Source organism: Mauremys mutica, chromosome 1, assembly GCF_020497125.1.
Source record: "Mauremys mutica isolate MM-2020 ecotype Southern chromosome 1, ASM2049712v1, whole genome shotgun sequence".
Lineage (NCBI taxonomy): Eukaryota > Metazoa > Chordata > Testudines > Geoemydidae > Mauremys > Mauremys mutica.
This window is the reverse complement of record NC_059072.1, coordinates 2,785,692-2,812,076: the sequence shown is the minus strand read 5'-3', so window position 1 is coordinate 2,812,076 and position 26,385 is coordinate 2,785,692. Positions and strand designations below refer to the sequence as shown.

Sequence of the window (26,385 nt, the reverse complement as noted above, 5' to 3'; positions counted from 1 at the left end):
CCCCGGCTGCGTGTGCCCACAGGGAACCGAGCCGCAGCAGAGGTAAGTGGTACAGCCAGGGAGCCTGTGGCACAGCTGGGTATGACCAGGGGCTGGTTCTAGGCCGTACTCGAACACCTTTGTCAGTGACCTGGGAGAAAACATCAGATCAGTGCTGATGACATGCATGCTGGGGGAGTGGTAAAGAATGAAGAGGCCAGGTCACTGATACCAAGAGATCCAGCTCGCTCTGTAAACTGGGTGCAAGCAAATCGTTAACACAGCTAAATGTACAGGTATCCAGCGGGGCACACAGCGTGCGGGCCATATGTACAGGACGGGATGCTAGCCTGGGAAGCAGGGACTCTAAAGGATTTGGGGCTCATGATGGATAATCAGCTGAACATGAGCATTCAGTGTGATGCTGTGGCCAAAAGGGCTGATGTGATCCTGGGATGCATGAACAGGGGAATCTCGAGTAGGAGCAGAGGTTATTTTACCTCTGTAATTGGTGGTGATGTGACCGATGCTGGGATCCTGTGTCCAGAATTTAAGAAGGATGTTAATACATGGAGCAGGTTCAGAGAAGAGTCACGAAAATGATTAAAGGATTAGAAAACCTGCCTGAGCGTGACTCAAGGAGCTCATTCTGTTTAGCTTACCAAGGAAAATGTTGGGGTGATCTGGCCACAGTCTGTAGGTACCTACGTGGGGAACAGAAGTTTGGTAGCACAGAGCTCCTCAGTTTTGCAGAGCACAAGTCAGCAGCTAGAAGCTGAAGCTAGACTTTCTCAGACAGGAAATAAGGCGCAGATTTTTGTCAAGGAAGATAACTCCTCTTTGGAACAGCTGACGTAGGGTCGTGCTGGCTTCTCCATTACTGGTAATGTTTAGATCAAGATTGGGTGGCTTTTTGTGAATTCTGCTCTAGGGATTACTGTGGGGCAGGTGTGAGGAACTGGGGCTGTTCTTACTGGGGGCTGTGAATGCTGAGTGGGGGGTGTTGGCCTGGGAGGACGGTCTGCATTGGGGGAGGGGAGACTGGCTGGAGGGAGGAGACCTGAGCATGTAAGTGAGAACCCAGGAAGGGGGAGAGGCCAGGTGACACCTCTGCCCGGGAAGCTGAACAAAGGCTGCGGGGGAGGAGATGCTGGAGAATGAGAGGAGTTTCAGGAGTTGGCTGGGGAATGGAGGGAAGCACAGACAGGGCTCTGACCCCCCCCCCCCCCGCCCCCACAAGGGGGCTGTGGTGCTCTTGGGACCCCAAGATGGATCTAATTGGGGAGGACCCTGTAGTCTGTGTCTGCAAGACCTGTCTGGGACTGTGTTCCTGTCGTCTAAATAAGCCACCTGCTTGACTGGCTGGCTGAGAGTCCTGGTGAATCGCAGGAAGCCGGGGGTGCAGGGCCCTGACTCCCCGACACTCCGTGACGGCAGGTCTCTGGCCTGTGCTGTACAGGAGGGCAGAAGAGATGATCACAGTGGTCCCTTCTGGCCTCGGGATCTAGGAACCCAGCTCTCCTGTGAGCTAGGCGGGGTGGCTCCAGGCACCAGCACACCAAGCGCGTCTCCGAATTGCACCGTGCAGTTGACAGGCTGGGACGTTAAGGAAAAACTGCCCAGGCTGATAAGTGTTATGGGGCAGCCGAAGAAGCCCACTTCTGGTGTGGAGCAGGGAACGTGATTAGAACAGGTCTGTGTTCTGTTTCGCACCCACATTCCCTGTGGTGATAAACGGAAAGATTTGTAGATTTTGTACCAGTTTTTTCATAATGGTATTAAAGCATCCTTAGATTATTTCCCCTTTGCTTTTCTTTCAAAGGCAGAGCAAGCTTGTCATGTGGGGTTATAGGCTGGTGGGCTATGCCGTAGGAGGCCAGCTGGTACCCTCGGGTTTGTATTCTGAGTCTAGGATTAATGGTGATTCAAATGATTACAGCCCTTGTGGTCTACAAGTGAAAGACGGGGATATAGTGCAAATGAAACATCTGCTAATATAAAAAGCAGTGGAATGTAGGCCTGGCTTGACACGAGTTATGGGACATGGGGGAGGCCTCATTTCTTGGGACCCAGGCTTGGGAGGTGAATGGAAACGGAATGTCTGTCCTAGCTAAGATGAGGGGGGACCCCCCAGGGAAGCATTGGCAGTGGACAAGAGAACAATGGGCAGGATAAGCCGGGCACGAGAAACACACCAAAGAGGAAGTCATGGGTGGACAGAGCCTGCTGTACAGGGATCGGTTCCTACACCATGACCATGTGTGGTGCAATGGCCAGTCAGTGCAGCGAGCTGTGTGAATGTGGCGAAAGGCAGAGATTTGCTGTGTAACTCTGGATGTGCGCTACGCCCTGGCCTCACCCTCTGCATTGAGTCTGAACAACTCAGTGGAGCTTTGCTGCCTGCCAGATACGGGCACCTGAGTGACGAGACTGGAGTGGATGTGAGTTCTTGGGGAACGGAGTGGACCAGGCCTCAGGGGAACCCCAACCCTACTTAGCCTATTAAATGTCATCCAGAACATCTGCAGTGCGTGTGAGCTGAGGTCCTCTTCTGGGAGTGCTGTAGCAGGACTGAACGAACGCGCCAGTGGGACTGCATGAGAATGTGGGAACTTGGTGTTTCTTGACTCTGGAGCTTTGCCACTGGTCTAACCGGCTTTGTGTGTTTGGCAACGTCGGGCACAGTTCTGTGGCCCTGGAATTGTGTTGGCATTGGCACCGTGTTGTTCTGGCACTTCCAGCAAGGAGATTGGGCCATGTGGGCCTTTTGCGCTGTTCCTAGAGTCACTTAGGGCTTGGCTGAATCAGATGCATCTCAGCTGCTTGAGATGAATGGATGGTGTCGATGTCCATGTATTTGCGTGTGTCATAAGAATGAAAGAACGGCCATAGCGGGACAAACAATGGCCCAGTGTCCTGTCTTCCAACAGTGGCCAATGCCTTGTGCTTCAGGGGGAATGAATAGAACAGGGCCATTATTAGGGTGACCAAACGTCCCATTTTTAAAGGAACAGTCCTGTATTTAAGCCTTCCTGCAGGTGTCCTGGCAAATTGTCCCGTATGTTCTGCCTTTCCCTGCCCGCCCCAACCAGTACTGGTGGGCCAGCGCTGAGTGGAGGGGTCCAGTGGCTGACGATGGGGGTGGGTGTGCATGGCTGCAGCGTGCGGAGAACCAGCCCCTGGTCAGAGCACCCAGCTCACCACAGCCTGGGCAGCAGGCTACTTCCTTCGCTCACTGCCTCTGGCTGGACCCGGTGCCCTAGGAAAGCCCAAGACCCTCCAGCCTGGGGTGTTGGCCAGGAGGAGCTGAGCCCTGCGTGTGTCAAAGCCCCCGCACAGCACTGACATGGGGAAGCCTCTCTGCCCCTCAGCTAAGCTGTGGAGTGGTGGGAGGGAGGGAAGGGGAGGGGGAGCGATTTCCAGCCTGTTCATGCCCCGATCCTGCAGGCTCCACAGCAGCTTCCCGGCCAGGGGCTTAGCTCCCACTTCACCCCCCCCCCCCACCCTGCGTTCTGCCCCCAGGGAGCACGGGGCTGCTCCGTCCCCTAGGCACCCTCCCCTGCTGAGCCACCTCTCTGGCCGGTTCAGTCAGGTTCCCTGGGCCCCGGTGCAGAGTGCATCCCTAGGGCCTAACCCCTGCCTGCCTGCGCTGTGTCCAGGGGACAGGAGGTGGCTGGGTTATGTCGGTGGCCAGCAGCAGCCCGGAGCTGTTAGCTGCCTCCCCACACTGTGCGGGCAGGAGGGGAGAAGCTGCTTCCAGCCACAAGGGAGCGGGGCTGGGGTGGGGAAGAGCTGAGGTCTGCAAAGACAGGGCAGGAGCCAGGGCATCTCCCCCCCGCCCCAAGCCGGAAGCAGCTCCCATCCCTTCCCGGCTGCTGCAGGCCATGTTCCGATGGGAGCCCTGGCAGAAATCTGGGGGAGGCGTGTGCCTTTGCGCGCCTCCCCCACGTGGTGCCTTGGGAAGATACTAGGAGAGGTGGGTCTGTCCCGGGGCCCAGCCAGGCGCAGAGGGGTCGGCTCGGTCTGCCCCCCCCCGCCCCCGCCGTGAGAGGTGTATGGGAGTGTCACCTCTCCCCGCGGGGGTGAACCCTACAGCCTGGAAGATCAGAAGGTAAATAAAAAGACTCCAGCTCCGCAGTGTTTCTTTTGAACTGGGGCTCAGTCAGCTCGATGTTCAGTTGCACGTCGGCGCTGCATAGTTCTGATTGCCATTGAACTCGCCTGAATACGAGTCATTTTACCAGGTGTCCCATATCCAGCACAGGGAAATAGGGTCGCCCTAGCGATTATCGAGTGATCCATCCCCTGGTGTCCAGTCCCGGCTTCTGGCAGTCAGAGGTCACGGACACCCAGAGCACGGGGCCGCGTCCCTCACCAGCTTGGCTAATAGCCATTGATGGACCCGATCCTGCAGGTGCTCAATTAACCCACCTGTTGTAATTGCACACTCACAAACTCGATGTCGTTTGCACAGCCGAGCTCCTGGAAGTCAGATCGCGAATGCCTCTGAATTGGCCTGAAGGTTTTCCAAGGACCGTTCCCAGCGAGCCCTTGGGGAAATCCTGGCACCGCTGCCTGCGATCTGACCTGTTTCTGGAGAGCCACAGCTGAGGCTTTGCCGCTGACTCCTAGGGGAAGGCTGCAGGAGGCCTCTCTGGGATTCAGAGCAATGCCCAGTCCTTCTGCTCTCTCATTTTTCCTGCTGACATGTGCTGGGACTCACCTGAACACCCAGCCCCAGGAGTCTGAGACCAAAGCAGTGGCCAGAGTAGCCTGAACTCTGCCCCAGCCATCCTGTTTGGAGGCAGGTCCCCCCGGCCATAGCAGCACAACAGACTAGAAATAGAACAATCCACGTTTTCCAGGAGGCGGCAGCTGCTTGTCAAACACTTGCTGCCGCCTTTAAACGAACAATTAAACATTCACTCCTTGATATTGTACCTGACTTGTGTTTCAGGGGCTTCAGTCCTGTCAGTGAGCCCAACGCTGCTCCGGCTAGGGGCAGCTGAGTTACTCCTTGGCTCGCGCCAGCAGGTCTGAGGTTAGACTGAGCACGTTGCCACCGGACGCCGCTCAGATGAGCACATCATGGCGCTGCGCACCTGAACATTCCTCACTGCCTCCTTGACAACACCACTTAGCAGCTCCAAATTAACTTCCGCTCGCTAAACGCAGCCCTTGGTAACAGGACAGATTTCCAGCCGATGGAACCGTGTTGCTGCCTGGTAGTGCTGCTGCATATGAAGTGTCCCTCTTCCCTCACCCATCTGGTCTTCGCGCCGGCCGGCTCTGCTGTGGGGGAGACGGGCTAGCTGCTGTTTTTTTCTAGCTCATGGCGTTCTGGTTCCATCCCCTCGCTCAGGAGAGGGGCGGAAGCACCGTCCCTCAGCTCTGGAGTAATTTACTAAATAATTTAAATCATGTAAGACAAATCCGTGTTCACTCACTTCTCCCGTTAAGCAATGTGCAGCCCGTTACAGGGCAGAGAGCAGTCTCCTGTTAGCCCAGCCACTGAAAACCTCCTGTCCTTGCGAAAAGTCCTTGCATGATTTTGCATAATTGGCAGCGTTTCGCATAAAAGGGGAGTTGTGGTTATATTTTTCTTCACTGTATTTATGCATAATTTCCCTTCAGATCAGAGATAATTAACCACTGGGAATGTTACCATGCTAGTAATGGGAGATGGCATGATGCTGGCCTGGCGCTGAGCAGGGAGGGGGCTGGCCAGCTGGGAGGTAGTGGCAGCCTCTCTGGAGATGCAACTGGAAGCCGTATCTCTGCGGCTGTCTGCTCCCAGCACTGTAATTGGTAGGGAATGGAGAGGGGGCTTGTTCCTCCCCTGCTCAGGCACTTGCACTGAAATTTCCCTTAGTGCTCCAGTGAAGGCTGGTTCGGGGCCAGCTGGAAAGGTGGACTAACTGGCCAGATTCCGGTCTTGGTGCCCCCAATCCCGAAGCAGCCGCGCAATGTGCAGCTCTGGTTTGAGGTACTCTGTCCTCCCTCCAGTAGACCCATCCATCCCATGCCCTGGCGTCAGGGGGCTCTGTGCGTTCCAGGTGCATTTAACTCCGGAAGGCCTGCTGATTGTCCAGGAAAGGAGAATGGGCCAATGGTTAGGGGTGAGCCTGTGACTCGGGAGAACTGGGTTCGAGTCCCTGCTCTGCCTCGCCCCAGACTTTGGGCAAGTCACATGGCGTCTCAGTTCCCAGCTGTGCAGTGGGGATAACACACTGCAGTAACGGGCCATGTAGGTGAGGCAGAGGGGCCGACAGATCAGTGCAGGGTCAGCAGTGAGAGAGGGAGGCATCGAGTCAGGAAAGCATCTGGGTGTCGATGTGGAGACGTACTGAACCCACCGCTGTGATGCTGCACACAATCTAGCTGGCCATGGTGCAATCAGCTTAGGAGGGCAGAGACTCCCGCCCTGCGAGGGATCGTGTACCTTGCCAAGGAGTGTGGGGTGTTCCAAGAGGAATGATTTCATGGTCCTAGAGGTGGTTGTTAAGGCTGGCAGGGACCATTCTGAGCATCCAGTGTGACCACCTCCATCACACAGACCAGAGAGCCTTGCCACGGGAACTCCTGAAAGAACCAGCGTCTTTTATAAAGAGACACACGATCTTTATTTCAAGACTCGTCCCCACGGTCCAATGGCTAATTCCCCTCCAGGCTAAGAATTTTCACTGTATTTCCAGGATGTTTGTCTAGGGACAGCTTCCAGCCATTGGCTCCAGAACCTTTGTCTGCTGGAGAGAAGAGCCGTCTGCTAGCCTCTTTTCCCCAGCCAGGTCCTTTGGGGTCACCTCTCCTCTGAACCGTCTCTTGGAGAAACTCAGTAGGTCTGGAGCTGAAGGCGCCAGCAGTGCACACAGCGGGATGGATTCGCTTCCTGCAGAGCCTTCTGTGCTAGTGCTCAAGCATTCAAACGAAAGGCCGGCTTTTCCTGAGCAACGCGTCTCCCTCTGAAGGAGAGGGATAGCCCCGGGCCCTCCCCGGGGGCCAGTCTGCAGTCAGCATGGTCTGCGAGGGTTAACACTGGAACCTGCCTTCTCCTAGGCTCATCCTGTCACGGCCGTAGGAGGGCTCCCGGCGCTCTGTGCGAGTGGCAAGGTCCCATTACTAAACCGGCTGGCGGGGGGCAGGGGTACTGTCGAGGCTGCTGTCAGCCCGCGAGACCAGGCTGCCTCTCCTGTCCACAGGCAGGTAGCAAGGGAGCCTGGCGTGATTGGGACACAGCTTGTGGGGGCCCGGAGCTGCGCTGCCGTCAGCCATTCCTTGGCCCGGACGTCCCATCCCAGAATGGAGGGTCTGGATTTCCTGGATCCCGAAGGCAGATGCTGGGTGCCTTTTGGGTGGGGTGAATGACGACGAACCCATGATGTCGAGCAGCTCCCAGTCCCAGCAGTGCGCCTGCTTCGATCACACACTCACAGAATCCCAGAAATGGGGGGCTGCAAGGGACCAGGAGAGGTCACATCGTCCAGCCCCCTGCGCTGAGGCAGCACCAGGTAACCCTAACCCGGCCCTGACGGGTTTGTCCAGCCACATCCGCCCTTGGGAGCCTGCTCCAGGGCTTAACTACCCAGAGAGTTAGAAAGTTTCTCTTAATATCGAACCTAACTCTCCCTTGCTGCAGATTAAGCCCATTGCTCCTTGTCCTACCATCAGTGGGCACAGAGATCCCTGTCCTTTTAATAACAGGCTGTAACATGCGACAATTGTTCTCGGGTTCCGTCAGTCTTTTCTCAAGACTAAACATGCCCGGGGTTTTTAACCTCTCCTTGTAGGTCAGGTTTTCTAAACCTTTGATCGTTTTTGCTGCTCTCCTGTGGACTCTCTCCAATTTGTCCACATCTTTCCTAACGTGTTTCTCCCAGAACTGGACACGGTATCCAGCTGAGGCCTCAGCTGTGTTGAGCAGAATGGGACAGTCACCTTCTGTGTCTGACATATGAAGTCCTGTTACCACACCCCAGAATGATACCAGCTTTTTTTTTTGCAATTACATCACATTGTTGACTCGCATTAAACTTGTGATCCACTAGAACCCCCAGCTCCTTTCCAGCAGTGCTGCCACCTAGCCAGGTAGTCCCCAGTTCGGAGTTGTGCATTTGAGTTTTCCTTCTCACGGGTAATAGTTTGCATCTGTCCTTACTGAATTTCCTCTTGTTGATTTCAGACCAATTTGTCAAGGTCATTGTGAATTCTAATCCTGGCCTCCAAAGTGCTTGCAGCCCCTCCCAGCTTGGTCTCATCTGCACGTTTGATCAGCCTACTCTCCACTGCAGTATCCAAGTCATGAATGAAAATACTGAATGGTCCCAGACCCAGGACTGAGCCCTGTGGGACCCCACCAGATACATCCTCTGATTGACAGTGGACCAGCAATAGCTACTCTTTGAGTACGTGCGTTCAACCAGTTGTGCACCCGCCTTATAATCATTTCATCTAGACTGCGTTCCCCTAGTTTGCTTATGAGAGTGTGAAAAGCCTTACTCACATCAAGCTGTCCCAGGGCTACTGCTTTCCCTCCCCCCATCCACTAGGCCAGTAACCTTCTCAAAAAGAGAAATGAGGTTGGTTTGGCATGGCTTGTTCTTGACAGATCCACGCTGGCTGTTCCTTATCACCCTGTTGTCCTCCAGGTGCTTGCACATTGATTGTTTAATCATTGTTCGGCATCTTTCCGGGTATCGAAGTGAGGCTGGCTGGTCTGTGATTGCAAGATTTTCAAGGCGCTCTGCACAGAAAAGGGCTAGAAACGCTCTTTTAAACGAGCTGAGATTAACCCTGACATTACTAGGTCCCTCCCATCCAGGCTGGGTGGGGGACTGGGGTGTACCCACAGCCACGCGCCCCATGGGCCTGGCTCTCCTGCTGTGCCTGAATGGCTGATGTGGAGATTTGTCACACCAGGTCTTTCTGGGCTAGGGATATATTGACAATCCAAGCGCCCAGGCTGTGTGCGTGGGGAGCCCTGCCTCAGACAGGCTGATCCAGCTCCCGCGGTGGAGGAGCCGTTCTGATGGCCCTCAGTTGGATTAGCCCTGGCACGGAGCGTTCTTAGCAATATGCAGCTGGTGACTCTGCAGGCTGTGCCCGTCCAGTAGGAGGTAGTGCTGCCCCGAGCCTAGTGCTTTGGGGTTGCTGTGCTGCATTTTTGGGATGCAGCATAAAACCCAGGTGCTGTTGAGGATCCTCTAGCCCTAAACTTAGGACCTGGGGGAGTGTCATGTGGACTGGCCTGTCCTCCTACATTTCCCCTGGCGTTTTAGTTGGGTTCAAGAGTCGCCCTTAAATCCTAGCCGAAACCTGTGCTTTACACAGCTGCTGCGTCCCGCCCCAGAAGTGGCTGCCATCCAGGTGGGGATGGATAGTTGCAAAGTGCTTTGGGATCCGTGGGGCGGAAAGGTGCTGTGTCAATGCAAGATGATTAGTGCTGCCTATAGAATCATGGAATCATAGACTTTAAGGGCCGAAGGGACCATTATGATTGTCTAGTCCGATCTCCTGCACAACGCAGGCCACAGCATCTCACTCGCCCACTCATGTAACAAGTTATGGCTGGATTAGTTAAGTGCGGTCTGACTGCAGCTGGATCCCAGCGCAGTGCACCTGGTTTCCTGGCCCGCTCGCCTGTCCTTACTCCGGGACTGGCAGCAGCAGGACAGTGGCAGTGTCTGCATGCGTGGATTTTAATTGCGTGTGGTGTCATGCGTTAGTGCCGTCTGCGCTGGAAAATCTGTATGTCCTTGAGTCTTGCTCTGTGCAGCAATACCTTCTCCGGCGTGAATAGGCTTGTGCTGGGAGCCCCCTTTGGCCGAGGACACAATGCAGCTGAGCGTGTCTGGGGGCACGCTGTGAATGAAGGTCTTATCGGAGATGGACGTGTGTTGTCACCAAGTCCCAAGCTAAGCGCTGCGGAGCAGTGTAAAACAGAGCTCTGCCTAATCGCTTCTCCGTCCGACTGACGGGTTACCTACCGCAAGGCGCGGTCTCCTAATCGCACGCAATCCGGAGCGGTCCTGGGTCAAAACCGCCTTGCAGCCCCCTCCGCATGTCACGGTCTGGTCTGGAATTCACTCTCGTTGTCATTTGTTTGTGTCAAAATGGCGCTAGAGGCCTCCGGCGGGATGGAGAGTCCCTGGGGTAGGTACAGTACAGATGCCCCAAAGAGCTTACAGGGTAACTAGACCGGACAGATGAAGGGCTGTTATCCCCGCAATGCTGATGGTGAGGCCGAGGGCCAGAGGGGACGTGACTGGCCCAGGGTCACACAGGAACCTGTAGGAGAGACGGTCCTCACTCCAGCGCCTCAATCCCGAGTCCATCCCCAGCAGCAAAGTCTCCCCAGTGGGGCCCCCAAACCCTTTATTCCTCCCCCCAGTATCCTTCAGAGTCCATAGGGTTTCTGGGGCTTCCTCCTCCGGTGATCTAGGAGCTCTGATTGCTCTTCCCCTGCCCTGGAACGAGCCCAGCATTGGCTGCAAGCGTTTTCCCATCTTACTGCTGGCGCGTCCTTGGGTTTGAGCCCTTCTTTTCTTTCTTCTCCCCCACTTTCCCCAGCTACTTCAATTTCTGAGTCAGGGCCTCAGCCGGGGTGGCAGCTGCTCCCGGGTGTGTCAGATGTGGAGAGGCAGAGTGAACGGGCTGTGGAGGGGGAGAGGATGTGTAAGGAATGGATGGAGATTAGAGAGACTATTATGCTATTCTGTAAGCCAGTGGTGAGTCTATTCTGTGCGGCACTGGCCACCTCATCTCCAAAGGATGGTGCAGGGCTAGGGGGCTTCAGAGACCAGTGACCAGAGTGATCAGGGGCCTGGCGACGCTCTCCTCTTGACAGGGACTAAAAAGATTGAGGCTGTTACCTCAGAGAGGAGTCGAATAAGAGGGGACATACATCCATAAAATAGTGACTGGTCTGGAGAAAGGAGATTGGGAACTTCTCTTCTCCCCGTCTCATGACACAAGGACAAGGGGACATGCAATGAAACCAAAAGGAGGCAAATTCAGAACGGATCAGAGGGCATGTTTTTTTCACACTATGTGCCACTAGTCTGTGGCGCTCACTGCCACATGATGTCACCGCGGCCAAGAGTTTGGCAAGAATCCAAGGGAGTTGGACATTGTATGGGTACCAAGCCTAGCCAGAGTAACAATGGTCTATTCGAACCGAGTTTTGGAGGGGTTGGGGGGGGGGGACTCTCCCGGGGTAGATTATCGCCTGTCCGTTCACTGTCCACCTTCCTCTAAGAGTCTAAAGCATCTCGTACGGGGCATTGTCAGAGATGAGCGACTGGTCTGACCCAGTCTGGGAACACTTGTGTTCCTAAGAAGGAAGCCGCCGCAGCATGCTTTTCTGCAGGGCCCGCGGGAGCTAACGGTAGCTGAGGGGGAGGGAAGGTCTCTGCTTGTCTCCTTCAGAAGGTGCAGAGCACAACGCGAGAGGGGGAACCCAGTGTCTGGCTTGGCATGGGCCCACGTGGGAACACATTTAGCAAGACAGCTGGGTGGATCCTTAGAGCAGCTTCCCCTCTTCCTCCCTTCTCAAAGGCTTTGGGAGCCCAATGCCGAGCCACCAGCACTGAGCAGTCCTGTGCTGAACTGGCACTGCAGCTAAACTGGTGCCCAGTGGATGTTCGGCTGCCGGCTTTCCCATCACGCTGCTTCCCTCCTGGTGCAGGGGAGTCCCCGTGGCCCAGACTGCTGCCCGCGTGTGGGAGCAGCCCGGCCTGCTCTGCTGCTGGCTGAGCAGTGCTTGCAAGGGGGCTGGCTGCCCTCGCTCCACAGCGGCTCTGTCCCTGCTGGGTTTACAGTGAGGACACGTCAGTTGTACCAGGTGCAGGAAAAACGTCGGGGTGCAGCACTGAATGCCATCACCAGCAGCCCAGGATTGGGAGTTTCCAGGCAGAGAGAGGATGCTTGATGCTCTGCATTTCAGTCCCCGGGAATTCCCCGCTCGCCTTGGCTCTCGGCATCAGGCCCCCGTGCGGAAAGTCCAGTCTCCAGCGCCCGAGAACCATGCCAAGCCAGCCTCCGGGGTCGCCTTGAAGTGTGAGTGCTATGTGTGCAGCCGGGTCTGCCTCCTGGGTCAGCTGGCTGGCACAGCGAGAACACACCCCTCTGCCCAGGCCTGGAGAGAAGGGTACAGCTGCTCAGACACTTTTTCCCCAAAGTGCTCAAAGTCCTGCTCTTTAGTGCAGGCCAGATCGGGTGCACCGCCCATCCCCCCCACCCCAGCCCAGTCATACCCTCAGTCATGCTCCTGGCCGAGGGTAAACCAAGAGAAATCCGCCTTCCTGAATTCTCCAGAAATCTCCAGCTCCCCCGGGGCGGAGGGGTGATCAAGACATGATCAGCCAGGCAAAGCAGCCTGGATATGCAGTGTGCTCCTGGGACTGGTGGAGGTGTCATAACTCCATCCACCCCGGGAGGCCTCCATCAGTCCTGACTGGCAGAGGGGAGCAATTGAGATCCCCCCACCCATGGTGACAGACCTGCAGGGAGCCCCTCAGACCCCAGCGTGCTAGGCACTGTGCAGTGTTTGCATAGGGATCTCCTCCATATCACTGGCCCCTTCTGTGGACTTGGTCACGGATGCCTCCAATATACAGAAGCATAGGAAGCGCCCGACGGCATCAGGCCAAGATTCCAGCCCAGCCACCTGGCTCCACCAGCGGCCAGTGCCAGCAGCTTCAGAGAGAGGTGCAAGAGGCCCCCTAGTGGGCAGTGAAGAGAGAGCCTGCACTGGAAAAGTTTCCCCCTGACCCCCAATAGCTGGGGCATGTCTATACTTACCTCCGGAGCGATCGATCCAGCAGGGGTCGATTTATCCTGTCTAGTGAAGACACGATAAAACGACCGCTGAGTGCTCTCCTGTCTACTCGGTACTCCACCGGAGCGAGAAGCATAGGCAGAGTGGACAGAGCATCACCAGTCGACCTACCGCAGTGAAGACACCACGGTAAGTAGATCTAAGTACATCGACTTCAGCTACACTATTCATGTAGCTGATGTTGCGTAACTTAGATTGATTCTCTCTCCTCCCCTTCCCCCCAGACCAGCCTTAGTTTGGCTGCTGCTCTGCAGCAGGAGGGTTTATAGTGCTTCCCAAGCTCTTGTAAACAAACTCAGGTAACTCTGGCTGTGCTTAGTATCTTCCTGCATGTCCCGTCCCTTTGAATCCTGCAGATTTCTTGGCTTCTGTGACATATTGTGGTAGAGAGTTCCACAGGCTCTGTACTCTGAAAAAGTATTGCCCTTCATCAGTCTACTTGAATTTTGCCACCTTTCTGAGTTATTGAGAGTCCCCTGGCTGTTGTGTGATGAGATGGAGTGGATGGAAGTCCTGATCTCCCTTCTCTCTCCCATTCATTATTTTATAGATGATCTCCCCCGCCCCGCCCCGCGCGCGCGCACACATTGATCTCCCCTCTGAGATAAACATTCCTGTTTTTCAGTCTCCCCTCTGAGCAGAGATTTCTCCAGTTCACTGATCGTTCCCATCAGTCTCTGAACCCCTGGCTCTGCAGTGTTTTGGAGACGGGCTGACTGGAACCACACCATTATGTATGGGATAGTCTGTGTCCTGTTCCTTCTCCAGCTGAACCGCTTGTTAGTTTTTTTGGATTGCTGCTGCACACTGAGCAGAGGCTTTCATTGATCTACCTTCAGTGATGGCCATGTCTTTTCCCTGAGTGGATACAATTAATTTAGACCCCAATCAGAAGTACATTTGGCTCACATCTGAGCCGGCGTCCTTCCCTGACAGCTATTCTTTCCATGTAGCCCCATGAGTATACAACTCTGCGGCCCAGTGAAAAGCTGGGACCGGTGTAACGTGGATGTTTAATATTAACATAACCCCAGGAATGTGGTGCTGATGGCGTTGCTCTCGTCCATATCTCATTAGGTTTTAAAAAACCAAAGCAGTCCCACTGTTCTTGAATTTCCTGACAGCCGCTGAGGAACGTGCAGCGTGCTGCAGGATTTGCGCGAGTGCTGCAAGTCCCGGGGGAAGGTTTGCCGTAGCGCGGGAGCCCAGCTGGGTTTGGGATGTGTGGAGCTTTGATTGCGGCTGCTCCTGCTGTAACCTCGACGTAAGGAAATCGAACCAGCCTGAATCCCCGCTAACAATCTGCCTGCTAAAAATGCCTGTTATTTGTGTGCCCTCTCGGGTCCCTGGCTCCCTTACTGGAGTGCGATTTATGAAGAGCGCTGCTCCCTCTCCATTAGCGCCTGCACCGCCAAGCCGAAAAGAAATAAGACTTTGAAAGCTGTCCTAACGGAAGCTTTGGGAAGTGAGTCGTAATCTGTCACTTTGGTGTCAGGCGGCTGCTGCTGCTGCCTCTCTGGCTTACCGTGCAGTAATTGCCACTCTCCACATTAACGATCAGCGCTTGCCTGTCTCTTCCCCTCTCGGAGAAGAGCCTGCTTTGTGCTATGCAAATCTGTGTGGATTTTAAGGTCACTCTCAAGAATATTTGAACACTGCTGCTTATTTTAGTTGTTGATGGCAGCTGGCTTGCGCTTGCCAGTCAGCAGAGTCTTGTGTTCCAGGCAGGATCCGCTCGCCTGAGCCGCTAGAGCCGCTCTCCTAAGCGAAGCTGGGAAATGTGGGGACTTTAATAAACCCCCCCCCCCTCCCTTCTGGGGAGTAGCGGGAAAGTTCAACCCATGGTGGGACTTTTCTGTTTTCCAGCTCATTTTTTCTGTAAGTTAATCAAACTGTGACTGTATGGTGATTACCACTAATTAGTAGCCTTCATTAGCAGCTTCTGTTTTAGATTTGCATACGTTAAACCTAAGTGGTTAATAGTTGGGTAATGAATTTTTTTCTTTGCTTGCAGATTGTGGTTACATGTGTTGTATTAACTCCTTGACTGCACAGCTGTGAAATAAGTTTCCAGGCACGTGTTTTAAGGCTGGCAGAGGTGGAAGCAGAGGCGCGCTCTAGTCAAGAACAACAAGGAGGTGTGATTTAGGCTTATCGAAGCATCTCATCCTCTGGGTAGTGCTGGCTCAAAAAGGTGACTTCCAGCACGTGGTCCTTCAGAGCGGCATTCAGAGCGCTTTAGTTGTTGCTTCTGCGTGAAGCTTCCTTCTTTCAAAGGCAGGATCCGGGCAGTCTGATTCGAGCTGAACAAAAAGATACTTGTGTGCCTGCAAACTGGGAATTCCATTTGTTTTCACCCAAAATTGAATTTTTTTCAAGTTTCTTCTTCCTGAAATAAAAACACCAAAATAATTTATTGGTGTTTGAACAAAACATTTGGAGTGGAATGGCAAATGGAAATGACATTTCAAAACGAAAATGTTGATTTGAATGGACATTTCTGAATCTTTTTCAGTGTGTTTCAGTCAAAGCCATTTGATAAACTTGACCCAAATTTGTGAATAGTTTTAGTGCCCCTCAAAATGCATTTTTTGACAAATTTACTGTTTGCTGAAAACTTTTGCCCAGCTTTAGGCCGGATACTATGGTGATGGGCTGCAGGGTGTGACGAAGTGGGACTGTTCTTAATGTTTCCTCTGAATACTGTGGGGGGGCCTCAGCTCTGGCCGATCCTCTGTCGCCCAGCAACTAATGGCCAGGCCCTGCCCCCCTGCAAGGGGATGCTAAAGGTGGGGGAGAACACAGAGGTCAGGTGACCTCCTGGCCCGGGAAAGGAGCTGAGCAGAGAAGATGAGGCTGGAGGGGGTTTCAATTGGGAGCTGACTGGGGACAGGAAGTGAGGGCAGATGTGGGGGTCTGCCGTGCTGGGCCCCAGAATGGACCCGGCTGAGGGGTCCTGTTCTCTGTACCTACAAGGTCTGGTTTAGCCCATGTTCCTGTCATCGAATAAACCTCTGTGTTACTGGCTGGCTGAGAGTCACGTCTGACTGCGCAGTGGGGGGGCAGGACCCTGTGGCTTCCCCAGGACCCCGCCTGGGTGGACTCGCTGTGGGAAGCGCACAGAGGGGCAGAGGATGCTGAATGCTCCCAGGAGAGACCCAGGAGGTGAAGCCGTGGGAGCTTCTTGCCCTGCAGACAGTCTGCTCCAAGGGAGAGGAGGCTCCCGAAAGTCCTGCCTGGCTTGGTGGGGAGCAGTTCCAGAGCAGCGCCTGGGAATTTTGACACAGGGTAAAATCCTAAATGAAGATAAAAGGCAGATACAGATTGGAAAATCAACCCCCAACATGCACAAGCGACAAAGTGGCAGAGGGGTTTCGGAATGTGCCATTGGCAGCCTGGGATCTGGGCTCCTCCGTCTCTTGGCCGCAGTGCAGTGTAGATTAGAATTACCCTTCCCCAGCTTTGGAATTCACCTCGTGGGTAGACCAGGGGTCTGGGCGTTGACTCACCACGCAACAGCAGGCCAGTCGCTCTGCCTCCCTGTGTCTGTCTGCCCAACAGAGGCTCAGGGCCTGCAAAGTACGAACAAAACGATCCAGTGACTCTGGGAAAGGAGGGGGACCAGGTCCCCCTCCTTTCCCAGCAGATGCACGATGCGCCCGTGGATGAGGCGGTTCGTCTGGGTGCCAGGCGCAGGTTGTGTTTCCTGGGATGGGGCACAGGGGTGCCAGTCCTCGCTGCATAGTCAGAACACATTGCAACTCTCTGAGCTTGCTAATGAAGCCTGAGCATCCTGTGAAAAGCCCTTGCAAAGTTCATGGCCTAGGCCCCGAGTTCAGATTTGAGGCAAATGGGCCTGTGATTCTAAACCCATGTGGAACTTAGCTGTGTTTCTCTGTCTGCTCCACTGAGTGCTGGCCCTTCTCTCTGCCGGAGGCAGTCATGGCACAAGAGGCTTCTCTGCAGCTCCTGCCACCTGGAGCAGCGTCCGGTGTTCCTGTGGCTCATCAGCTCCTTCCACTTTTCCTTTCCTTAGTGCGTCTCTGACCCTCTCCTGTAAGATTCTCCATGGCCATAATACTGAACTCTAGGCTGTCTCGGGATGAAAAGAGCTATGCAGAGAGAAGTGATGTGATCTGAGCCTCCATTACAGCACCAAGAAATGGCGATAAAACCTGTGCTGCCCCAGGAAGTGGGAGGGCTTTAACCGGCCTGCACGCCTGGTTCAGCCTCAGGTTCCTATTGGAATTGCGTGCCAGGCAGATGGCAAACAAACTGGAGCCCCGTCTGTGGCTCCTCTAAATGCCCTGCTCGGCCACTCTTCTCTGCATCTCAGAGCCAAGCTGTGGAAGAAAACGGTTGCAATGGCCAGTGTTGCAGGGTGCATGGCAAGCACAGTGTAAAGGGAGCGGATCGTAGGATCATAGAATATCAGGGTTGGAAGGGACCTCAGGAGGTATCTAGTCCAACCCCCTGCTCAAAGCAGGCTCCATCCTCTTTGGAACCCCCTTTCAGGTACTTGCATCCGAAGAAGTGGGTATTCACCCACGAAAGCTCATGCTGCAAAACGTCTGTTAGTCTATAAGGTGCCACAGGATTCTTTGCTGCCCTTTCAGGTAGTTGAAAGCAGCTATCAAATCACCCTCATTCTTCTCTTCTGCAGACTAAACAATCCCAGTTCCCTCAGCCTCTCCTCATAAGTCATGTGCTCTAGCCCCCTCATCATTTTTGTTGCCCTCCGCTGGTCTCTTTCCAATTTTTCCACATCCTTCTTGTAGTGTGGGGCCCAAAACTGGACACAGTACTCCAAATGAGGCCTCACCAGTGTCGAATAGAGGGGAATGATCACGTCCCTCGATCTGCAGGCAATGCCCCTACTTATACAGCCCAAAATGCCGTTAGCCTTCTTGGCAACAAGGGCACACTGTTGACTCATATTCAGCTTTTCGTCCACTGTAACCCCTAGGTCCTTTTCTGCAGAACTGCTGCCTAGCCACTCAGTCCCTAGTCTGTAGCAGTGCATGGGATTCTTCCATCCTAAGTTCAGGATTCTGCACTTGTCCTTGTTGAACCTCATCAGGTTTCTTTTGGCCCAATCGTCTAATTTGTCTAGGTCCCTCTGTATCCTATCCCTGCCCTCCAGCATATCTACCACTTCTCCCAGCTTAGTGTCATCTGCAGACTTGCTAAGGGTGCAGTCCATGCCATCCTCCAGATCATTAATGAAGATATTGAATAAAACTGGCTCCAGGACCGACCCTTGGGGCACTCCACTTGATACCAGCTGCCAACTAGACATGGAGCCATTGATCACTACCCACTGAGCCCGATGATCTAGCCAGCTTTCTATCCCTCTGTCCTTTTACTTTGTCCTGAAGGACGGCAGCTCCAGTACTCTAGCCCTCGGAGAGCGGCAAGAACTTGACATGTGGAATGGGTCCAGGTTCCACAGCTGGAATCTCAAGCTTACGGCACCTGGGAATGCTTTGGTTATTGGTAAGATTGGTACCTACTGAACTGACAGCTTCATCTGTGTGTGTGGACAGTTTGCTGCTGGGGGGAAACGAATGCAAAACACTCTGTTCTTCCATTTCCCGTCAGTGTCTACCCCTGCTGTATTTGTAGAGAGCAGTCAGATCCCCTCTCAGCTTGCATTGTGCTAGGCCAAACAAGCCAAGCTCTCCCAGGCTCCTCTCATAAGACAGGGCTCCCTTCCCCGGGTCATCCTAGTAGGTCTCGGCTGCACCTTTCCGTTTGCTGATGAACCGTACACGGTATTCCAAAGGAGGGCTCACCAGTGCTTTATCCAATGGCATTAACACTTCCCTCGCCTAATGCACACAAGGATTGCACTTACTTGTTTTACAGCTGCTTCACGTTGGTGGCTTGTCATGGTCTGTGATCGACCCACATGCCAAGGCCTCTTCTCCTCTGTGGCTGTCACCCAATGAGCCCTGAGCTTATAACAGACATTCTTGTTGTTAGTCCCTTGCACTTTGTGCTCTTACATTTCATCCCATTGTTGTTACGCCAGGCTTCACGGCCGCCCTGTACGATATTCTGATCCTCCTCTGTATTGACGATGCCTGCCAACATGGGGTCGCCCGCACGTTTCATTAGCGCTTTCCTGCTTCTTGTGCCAAGGCATCAACGAACATATCGAAATGGGAACAGTCCTGAGTCAGATCCTTGAAGAACTCCTCCAGCCCAAGTCGAGGGAACCCAGACAGCTTCTTCCACATCCCCCTGCGGTTTGCTAGTGAGGCGGCTTATAGGCTGTGTAGTCTAGTGTCTGGAGTCAAGATCCTGGGTTCTAATCCAGGCTGTCATTGATTCCCGGTGTGACTCTCTGGCCCCGTTTGCAGGGGAGCTGGGCTCCCACACGGTTCAGTGTCTGTACCGCACTCTAAGGCCCTCTGGTCCCTCACACGTATTTCTCTAGCCCCTTCAGTTGAGTGTCACACAAGCTTCAGTGCATTTACCCTCCGTGCTATTATACCAGGGAGATTAAGTGACTCACCCAGGGCCTCACAGGGAGTCAGTGGTGGAGCAAGGAATTGAAGCCAAATCTCTCAAATCCCAGGCTAGCGCTCTAACCCTTGGGCCATCCTTCCTCTCTGGTGAGCTGCTGTACGGCTGGAGTGCAAATCACTGTTATTGCCTAGCTTGGCATCAGCTGCCTCCTTCTCATGCTGGGACGCTGTCATCGCTTCTCGTGCGCCCCCGGGGATCGGCAGCTCCAGATGGGCCATGATATTCGCCTCTCTTCCCATCTTCAAGTCTAATCTGCCATGCCGCTGCCAAAGCACCTCTTGCTGTCCTGGGGCGGAGGCTCCGCTCCAAAGATTTATGGCCCAGTCCCTCCTTGGTTTCTTTTTTGGGTCACATCTGAAATGCTGCAGGTCGCGTCCTGTTAATGAGAGTCTGAGAGGTGCGGACGCATGTTGTCAGTCGGGATTCGGCTGTTGTCAATGTATGCACTGCTCCCACTCTCCCCTTGCCACTTAATTTTCCCGGAGTGACACGCGGGCGTGTAATCGCAGCCTGGCTCGCACTCTGCTCTAAGGAACGTATGCAGATAGCCATTTCTTTTCGCTCGCTGACTGCGCTGGAAATAATGAGTTTCCGAGTCGGGGAGCTGGTTCCAATTTACATTCAAGTCCCATAGCTGGAGCAGCGAGCTCTCTGCTCTAACCTTTGCCATAAAACATGGCATTTTGAATGCCCCTGCTCCTTCGCAGTAAGTCCTTTTCTGCAGTGCAAGCCGTTCAGCGGTGGGGCCGGATCTTGGGAACATCCTATTGATTTTATTTCTGTGATATAGTGAGTTTCTATGTACGTCTCTGCTTTAGCAGTCTGGTCAGGCAGCCCTTCAGTGAACTAGATCCAAGCTTTTACTGAAGGGAAGAAAGTTTTTGGCTGCAGCTAGTTTTTCCCTTCCCTTCCTTTGCTGTTCATTTTTCTAAATTAAGGACACAGTGAAATAAAAAGCCACCTGGCTGCGTTTTATTTTAGGAACAGCTTTTTTTTCTGGGTGAAATAAATCAGAAGCCCGTGACGTTCAGTGTCTTGCGTCTGAAATGTACAGATTGCTCAGCTTTTGGCTAAGGACTCTGGTTCAAAATAAGTCAATAACCTAGCGATTTGAGATAATCAATTAGGTAATGCTTTCCCAAATTATAGGCCCAGCCTATGAATAATGGCCTGAGATTTAAGCCTGTTTAGAAATGGTCTTACTCTGTTGGTGCTTTCTGACCTGCTGGATGTTTGTCCTGTTTGCCTCTGCTCCGTTCTGGGTTGGGGAGGGAAGTTGGGCATGTGGGAATTTTCCACGAACTTAGGCTGCATATCTGCTCTGGCTTCTCTCAAGGAAAGCAGCAGTGAGCTGGGAGGAGACTGTCTTCCTGCTGTTTCTGCTGTGATGGGTCCATTTGAAAGAACACTGAATCCCATTACTGTAAATATCGTTCTGAGCCCTCCCTCAATGTCTGGGCCTGTCTAATGAAAGCGTGCCAGGCATTAGTGTGGTGCTGCCGCATTTCCCCAAGCACTCAGGGTCCCTACACCACCACCGACCCTTGCTCCTGGCACGTTGACTTTTCACTAACCAATATGCATTCATTTATGTACAGTGGCTTGTTGCTAGGCGCGGAGCAGGCAGCAAAGTGCGGCAGGATTCCTTGCGAAAGGGAAGCACTTGCTGCTCTGCCGGGGGCTGCGTTGGCACCAGGTTCTATTTAACGGGGGGGTGAGAGGTTGCTGGAGTTGGGTGTTCTGGGTCAGCTGGCATCTCTCCTATCCACCTGCAGCAATGCTTGAATAGGCGGGATTTAGTGGAACTGCCTAGGGCAGGGGAGCTAGCCGGGCAGGGGGGAGCTAGCCGCCGAGGATTTTGGCACCTGCCTTCTTGCTGCAGTGTCTTAAACAGGGCATCTCGCGTGATGGGTGGGGAGGGGAACCCGTGGGTGGCTCTGAGCCTGACAGAAAGAGCGTGTTCTTGCAGCACAGAGGTCCTGAGACACAAGCTCCTTCCTTGAGGAAGGCCAGGTGCTGTGCCACGGTCACAGGGAGCTGCCTGGATCCAGGCATGCAGACTGTGAGGCCAGGTAGATAACTGAGCATTGTTGGTGATGATTTGCATTAGCATAGCGCCCGGGAGCCAGGCCCGTATTGTGCTAGGTGCTGTACAATCACAGGATGAAAATCCAGCCCCTGCCCCAGAGAGCGCCTCATCAGAGTATGAGACGAGATGTCAGGTAGAGACAGACGGATGGGGGAGCACATGGACAGTACTGGTATCTGCTCAGCCCTCAGTGCTCCATGGATCGTCTGAGCGGCTGGTCTCTCCTGGGGCTGATTTCAGCAGGGACTCCCTCAGGACCATCAGCCACTCGTGCCCAGATGCTGCCCCATAGCTGGCAGGGCCCGTAGGTGTTTCTCGGGTGCTGTTGCCTGGCTTGCCAGAGCAGGTTCAGAGACCTGACCCGAGCAGCCTTGTCAGCTGGGGAAGGAGGCTACGGGAGCCCAGCTCCAAGGCTGCATTCAGGCCTTGTCTATGCAGGAACGATTTTCCGTACAAACTCGGGTGCATTTAAACCAGTTTGTTATCCCGGTGTAGCCCCAGCCCCAGGCCTCCCGGTCCGGGGGAAGAGCTGCCCTTTCTCCATGCAGCGTGTGTCTCTTGGGAAGGGATTGGAGCTAAGCCGGAAGGATCCAAATGGAAGAGTCCCAGGCCAGGGCGGGCGAAGGGCAGCTAAACCATGGACGTGTCCGTGGAGACAAGGCCTTGGAGACCCCTGTGTGGAGGCCAGCCCGGCTCCCCGCTGCCTGTCCTGCTGGGCGGGTGGAGGAGAGGTGGTCGCGCCGGGGACTCGAATCACTGTCAGTGAGATAAGGGGCTGTGCAGGGCAGCACCAGGCCTTGTGGGGTTTGGGCCCTGGCCCTGCTCGCAGCCTGCGTGCAGCTGGGCGTTCGAGTGGGTGCCGGGCAGGAGTACCTGAGTGCTGCCCTGCCAGGAAACTCAGCTCTCCCCTTCCCTGCCCGAGGGGCTACCTGGCATGCCGGGGCTGACCCCACCATCTGCCTGGGGCTGGGGGCAGGGCGTGGCTCCCTGGAGCAGATTCTCCACCTCGCACCGGGCAGCGCTGTGCTCCCCAGGGAGAGTCTCCCAGCCAGCCAGGTACAGCACTGAACAGGCCAAGCCCCAACTTAATGGTGACTCGTTATGGGCCAAGTGCCGCCGTCCCCTCTGGCTGGTGGCCCCAGGTTCGTCAGCCCCTCTGGCCTGAGCGGCAGGGGCCTGTGCTTGGAGGCCAAGGCCGGGTTCGATCCCTCGCCGGCCCCGGCTGGGGGTTGTGTAGCTGGCTGACAGGAGGGCGCTGTGCCTTGTCCCACGGGGCCTGGGTTCCCCCTCGCACCTTCGGCCTCAAACGTTCGCTCTCCTTTCTTGCCCTCCCAGGACACCCAGAAGGCCAAGCAGTTCCTGCCCTTCCTGCAGCGGGCCGGCCGCTCCGAGGCGGTGGTGGAGTACGTCTTCAGTGGCTCTCGGCTCAAGCTGTACATGCCAAAGGAAACCTGCCTTATCACGTTCCTGCTAGCAGGTGAGCCAGCCTCGTGTCTGCGGGTGTGGGCTTGTGCCCGTGCTGTGTCGGTCCCTTGCTGGGCGGGCAGCGGCTCAGCCTGCCCTTGAGCTGCGGTGCCCGGCGGGGGCATGGCTTGTCTCCCTTCACCGCACGGGAGCTCTCAGGCCTGCCATGCCGCAGCGCGAGAAGTGTTTGGAATGGGGGAAGGTCCCCAGTCCATGTGTCCATCCCTTAGTGACTGATCTGAGTGATTCTCCTAAGGCCAGGAGGGCACAGAGTGCACGCTCCCTCCGGGGTCTCCCCTCCCCACGCTGCTGTGGGCCCCTTCCATCCCTGGGGTTGTGCCAGCATCGGCCCTTTGTGTGCAGGGGAGTGAGCAGCACTTAACCCAGGTCTCGCGCCTTCCTGCCCCTCGGCCACATGTCCTGCGCTGTGTCAGCCTGCCTGGTGCCCTTCCAGGTGGAGAGGCTCTCCTTCCCCAGTGCCTGCTTTGGCCCTGGGCCAGTGTTTCTAGGGGACCCCCCCCCCGACTTATCTCCAGCCCAGAGCCTGCTTTCTTCCACCTCCCATGGCTCGCTGCCTCCTACAGGGGAGGATCCAGGTTTGAACCCTGGCCCGGCCCCCTCCTGGCGGCCCCGGTACCTGAGCCAGCTACTCTGCTCTGTTCCATACACACGTAGCTCTGTCTGTCCGGTGCCTTCATCTCTCCCGGAAAGCGCAGCCACGAGCCATGTGCTGGGAACAATGTTCGTTTATGCGCTCAAGGAGCCAAACGCTTCGTTTCCTCCCCGCTGACGAGCAGTAAAAGGTGCCTTTCTTGGGGCTTGCTGCCTCCTGGAGGGGCTGTGTTGTTACGGGTGAGGCAGCGCCTTTCCTTGCAGTCTGCTCTGCCTCTTCGTTCACACAGCTCTCTTGGGTGATGAGTCTCGCCTGGCCGCAGCTGGGTTTGCCATCTGCCCCGGGTCTCCTCCTCCCTGCCAGGCTCTGGGAACCACCTCCCCTCGCCTCCGACTCTTCTCTGGGCAGGTAGATGGAGTCACAGGCCGCAGTGCGTCTCGCTGCAGGATACGGGGCCCGAGATCACAGCTGCTTCCCCCACTGTCAGTTCTTGTTGAGCGTCTCTCTCATTGCATGTGAAGTTAATGATCACTCTGCAACTTGCTGTGCCTTCTAGAGGGGTTAATCGAGCTGGGGCGCCCTAATCAGACATGGCTGCGGGCTCTGCCGAGGCGAGAGTGCTGAGCTGCCTGAATCCCGGCGCCGGGGCCACACACGCCCCAGCGCTTGTTTGCACAGCTCTGCTCTCACTGGAGATCCTCCCTTGCTCCTGCCAGGGTGCAGAGAGGGGTCTCTGGGTCACTGGCAGGCAGTCATGGAGTCCTGGCCGTTGGCCTACAAGCAGACCTCGGCTTTCTTCCCTCCGCCGGTCCCCAGGGAGATCCCACGTGGCATGGGCAGCTGAGCCTTTGAGTCATGATGGAGGAGGAAGGCAAGACAGCTGGCTCCGGTTCAGCTCTTTGTTTGATTAACACTTCTATTTATCCCTCCACACTTCTCTGCCTGGGGCCTAAATCTGGGCGTTTCCCGTGACCCAGGCTCCCTGTGGAAGGAAAACGCCGCACTGGGGCTCTCCTCCAGGTGAGGGATGTCCTTACGGAGCCCAGCCAGGCCGGCGGGGAGTATCCCATGCCCCGCTGGTCTCGGCTCCTCTCGGGTGCCCCGACGTCACCGGCTCCATGGTGACACTGCTCTGTTTGGTCTCCATGGAACCAAGTTATTCTCCAGCCAGCTCTCGGAGCGGTTCAGGCAGAGTCCGAGTGGTAGCGGGGTCACTCCGTGGCCTCCCAGCAGGCTGCTGGTGTGTCTGCTGCAGCCCTCCCAGAGTCGGGTCCTGAATCTCATTGAGCAGTGAGCTGACCAGATGTGAAATGTATTAGCCGGTAGCTACAGTGGAGTGTTGGGAAAACAGCTGTGGCCCTTGTATCCTAAAAGCCCTCTGTAAATCAGGCAACGGTTCTGAGCTGCTTGCAGCTCAGTGCCGGGAGCTCTGGGCCCTGTTCTGCCGGCCGCCTCTGCTCCTGGCTTCGCAGGTGTTCGGTGTCCCGGGGGGATGTGTTTGAGGGGGTGGTGTTGCTGTTTGCAAGCTGTTGGGCTCCCTGTGCCTCTGCCGCACATGGATACATCCTGGACCTGAGGTTCTTGTGGCCGAGCATATGGCTGGCTGGACAAACTCTCTGGGATGCTTTGCCCTGCACCCTGGCCTGGGCGCCGGCTCCGGTGCGAACTGTGTGCTAGGAGATTGGTTTCTCTGCGGTAGCCATCCAATTGTCTCCCTGGCCCAAGTTCCCATCTCTGTGCCGGACAAGCCCTCGGGAATCCTCAGGGGTTGTTTGAAAGGAATCTGTGGGAGCTGCAAATTCTGTGCTAGGAATGGCTCTTCCTGCCAGCCCCAGGGTGATCGATGGCCGGACACAGGTAGGGCTCCTCTGCAGTACCTAGGTGCTGTCTGTCTGGCCCTGGGGCAGCGTAACCCAGGCGCCGGTGTGTGAAGCTGAATGTGTTTATGACTCTCCTGGTAGAGGGGATGCCCAGGACCCCTGGCTGTACTCACGGGGGGCGGCAGATGGCCCAGACCTCTGCGTACAGAGCGGGGTTTGTGCACCTTACGTTTTTGGTGGGGAGCATGTTGGGTAATTCAGAATCTCCCGTCTGGCTTTGATTCGGGTCACTTGTCCTCATCCCTCTGCCCCACTTCTGACTGAAGCCAGGCCTCTCCCAGGGCTACGAACCTCCAGCCTGGCACTAGGTAGCTCGGCCTGGGGGTGCCAGAGGCTGTCTCCACTGCACCCCAGTGGTGGCGGCATGTAGGGTAGGGGTGGTACCTGGCGCAGTGAAAGGCAGGTTCCTCACTGCTGGCACCTTTCCCACTGCCTGCCTCCTGCCAGAGCCTTTCCCCACTGCTGGAGTCTTTCACTGCGGCTGCTCGAAATAGCACAGTAGCCATGGGAGGCACCGGCTGGGCGAGAAGAGCCCTATAGGTACCTCTCCAGGTACGTTGGCACAAGCGTGTCCTTGCTCTCCCTGTTTGTACCCTCGCTCTCCACTGGGGAGGAGGCCACTCTGCCTCGTTGTCGGGGGCGGTAGTCTTGGGGCTCGGGCCACACTGGCAGGGCTGGGCCAGGTCATATGCAGTCTGTGGTTCTGGGCCCGGCTAACAGGCAAACACACCACAATAGTCTGGGGCTCTGGTCCCTACCCGTGGGTGGGGCAGTGCCTGACGTAGTCTTTAGCCCCCAGCCTCTCAGCTGGGCTGACAAAAATGTACAGTTGGGCCCTAGCCGGCGGGGCGGGGCTGATAGCCGGCCGTAGCCTAAGCCTCCGGGCCTGAGGCAGCCGGCAAACACACCCAGTCAGTAGCTCTAGCCCTGTGGGTGGGGCAGAGCAGGGAGCAGGCTTTCGCTTCAGCTTGTGGGCTCCGCAGCCAGCAAA

The 26,385-nt window shown here is 55.5% G+C and overlaps 1 protein-coding gene across 1 annotated transcript in view; it reads left to right on the top strand.

Moving 5' to 3' along the window:
• SND1 (staphylococcal nuclease and tudor domain containing 1) overlaps positions 1–26,385 on the top strand; it is a 475,599-nt gene that overhangs the window by 268,914 nt on the left and 180,300 nt on the right. The window contains exon 15 of the mRNA XM_045027292.1: positions 22,773–22,914. Within this exon, the coding sequence (XP_044883227.1) occupies positions 22,773–22,914 (142 nt within the window). The remainder of the gene's footprint in view (positions 1–22,772; positions 22,915–26,385) is intronic.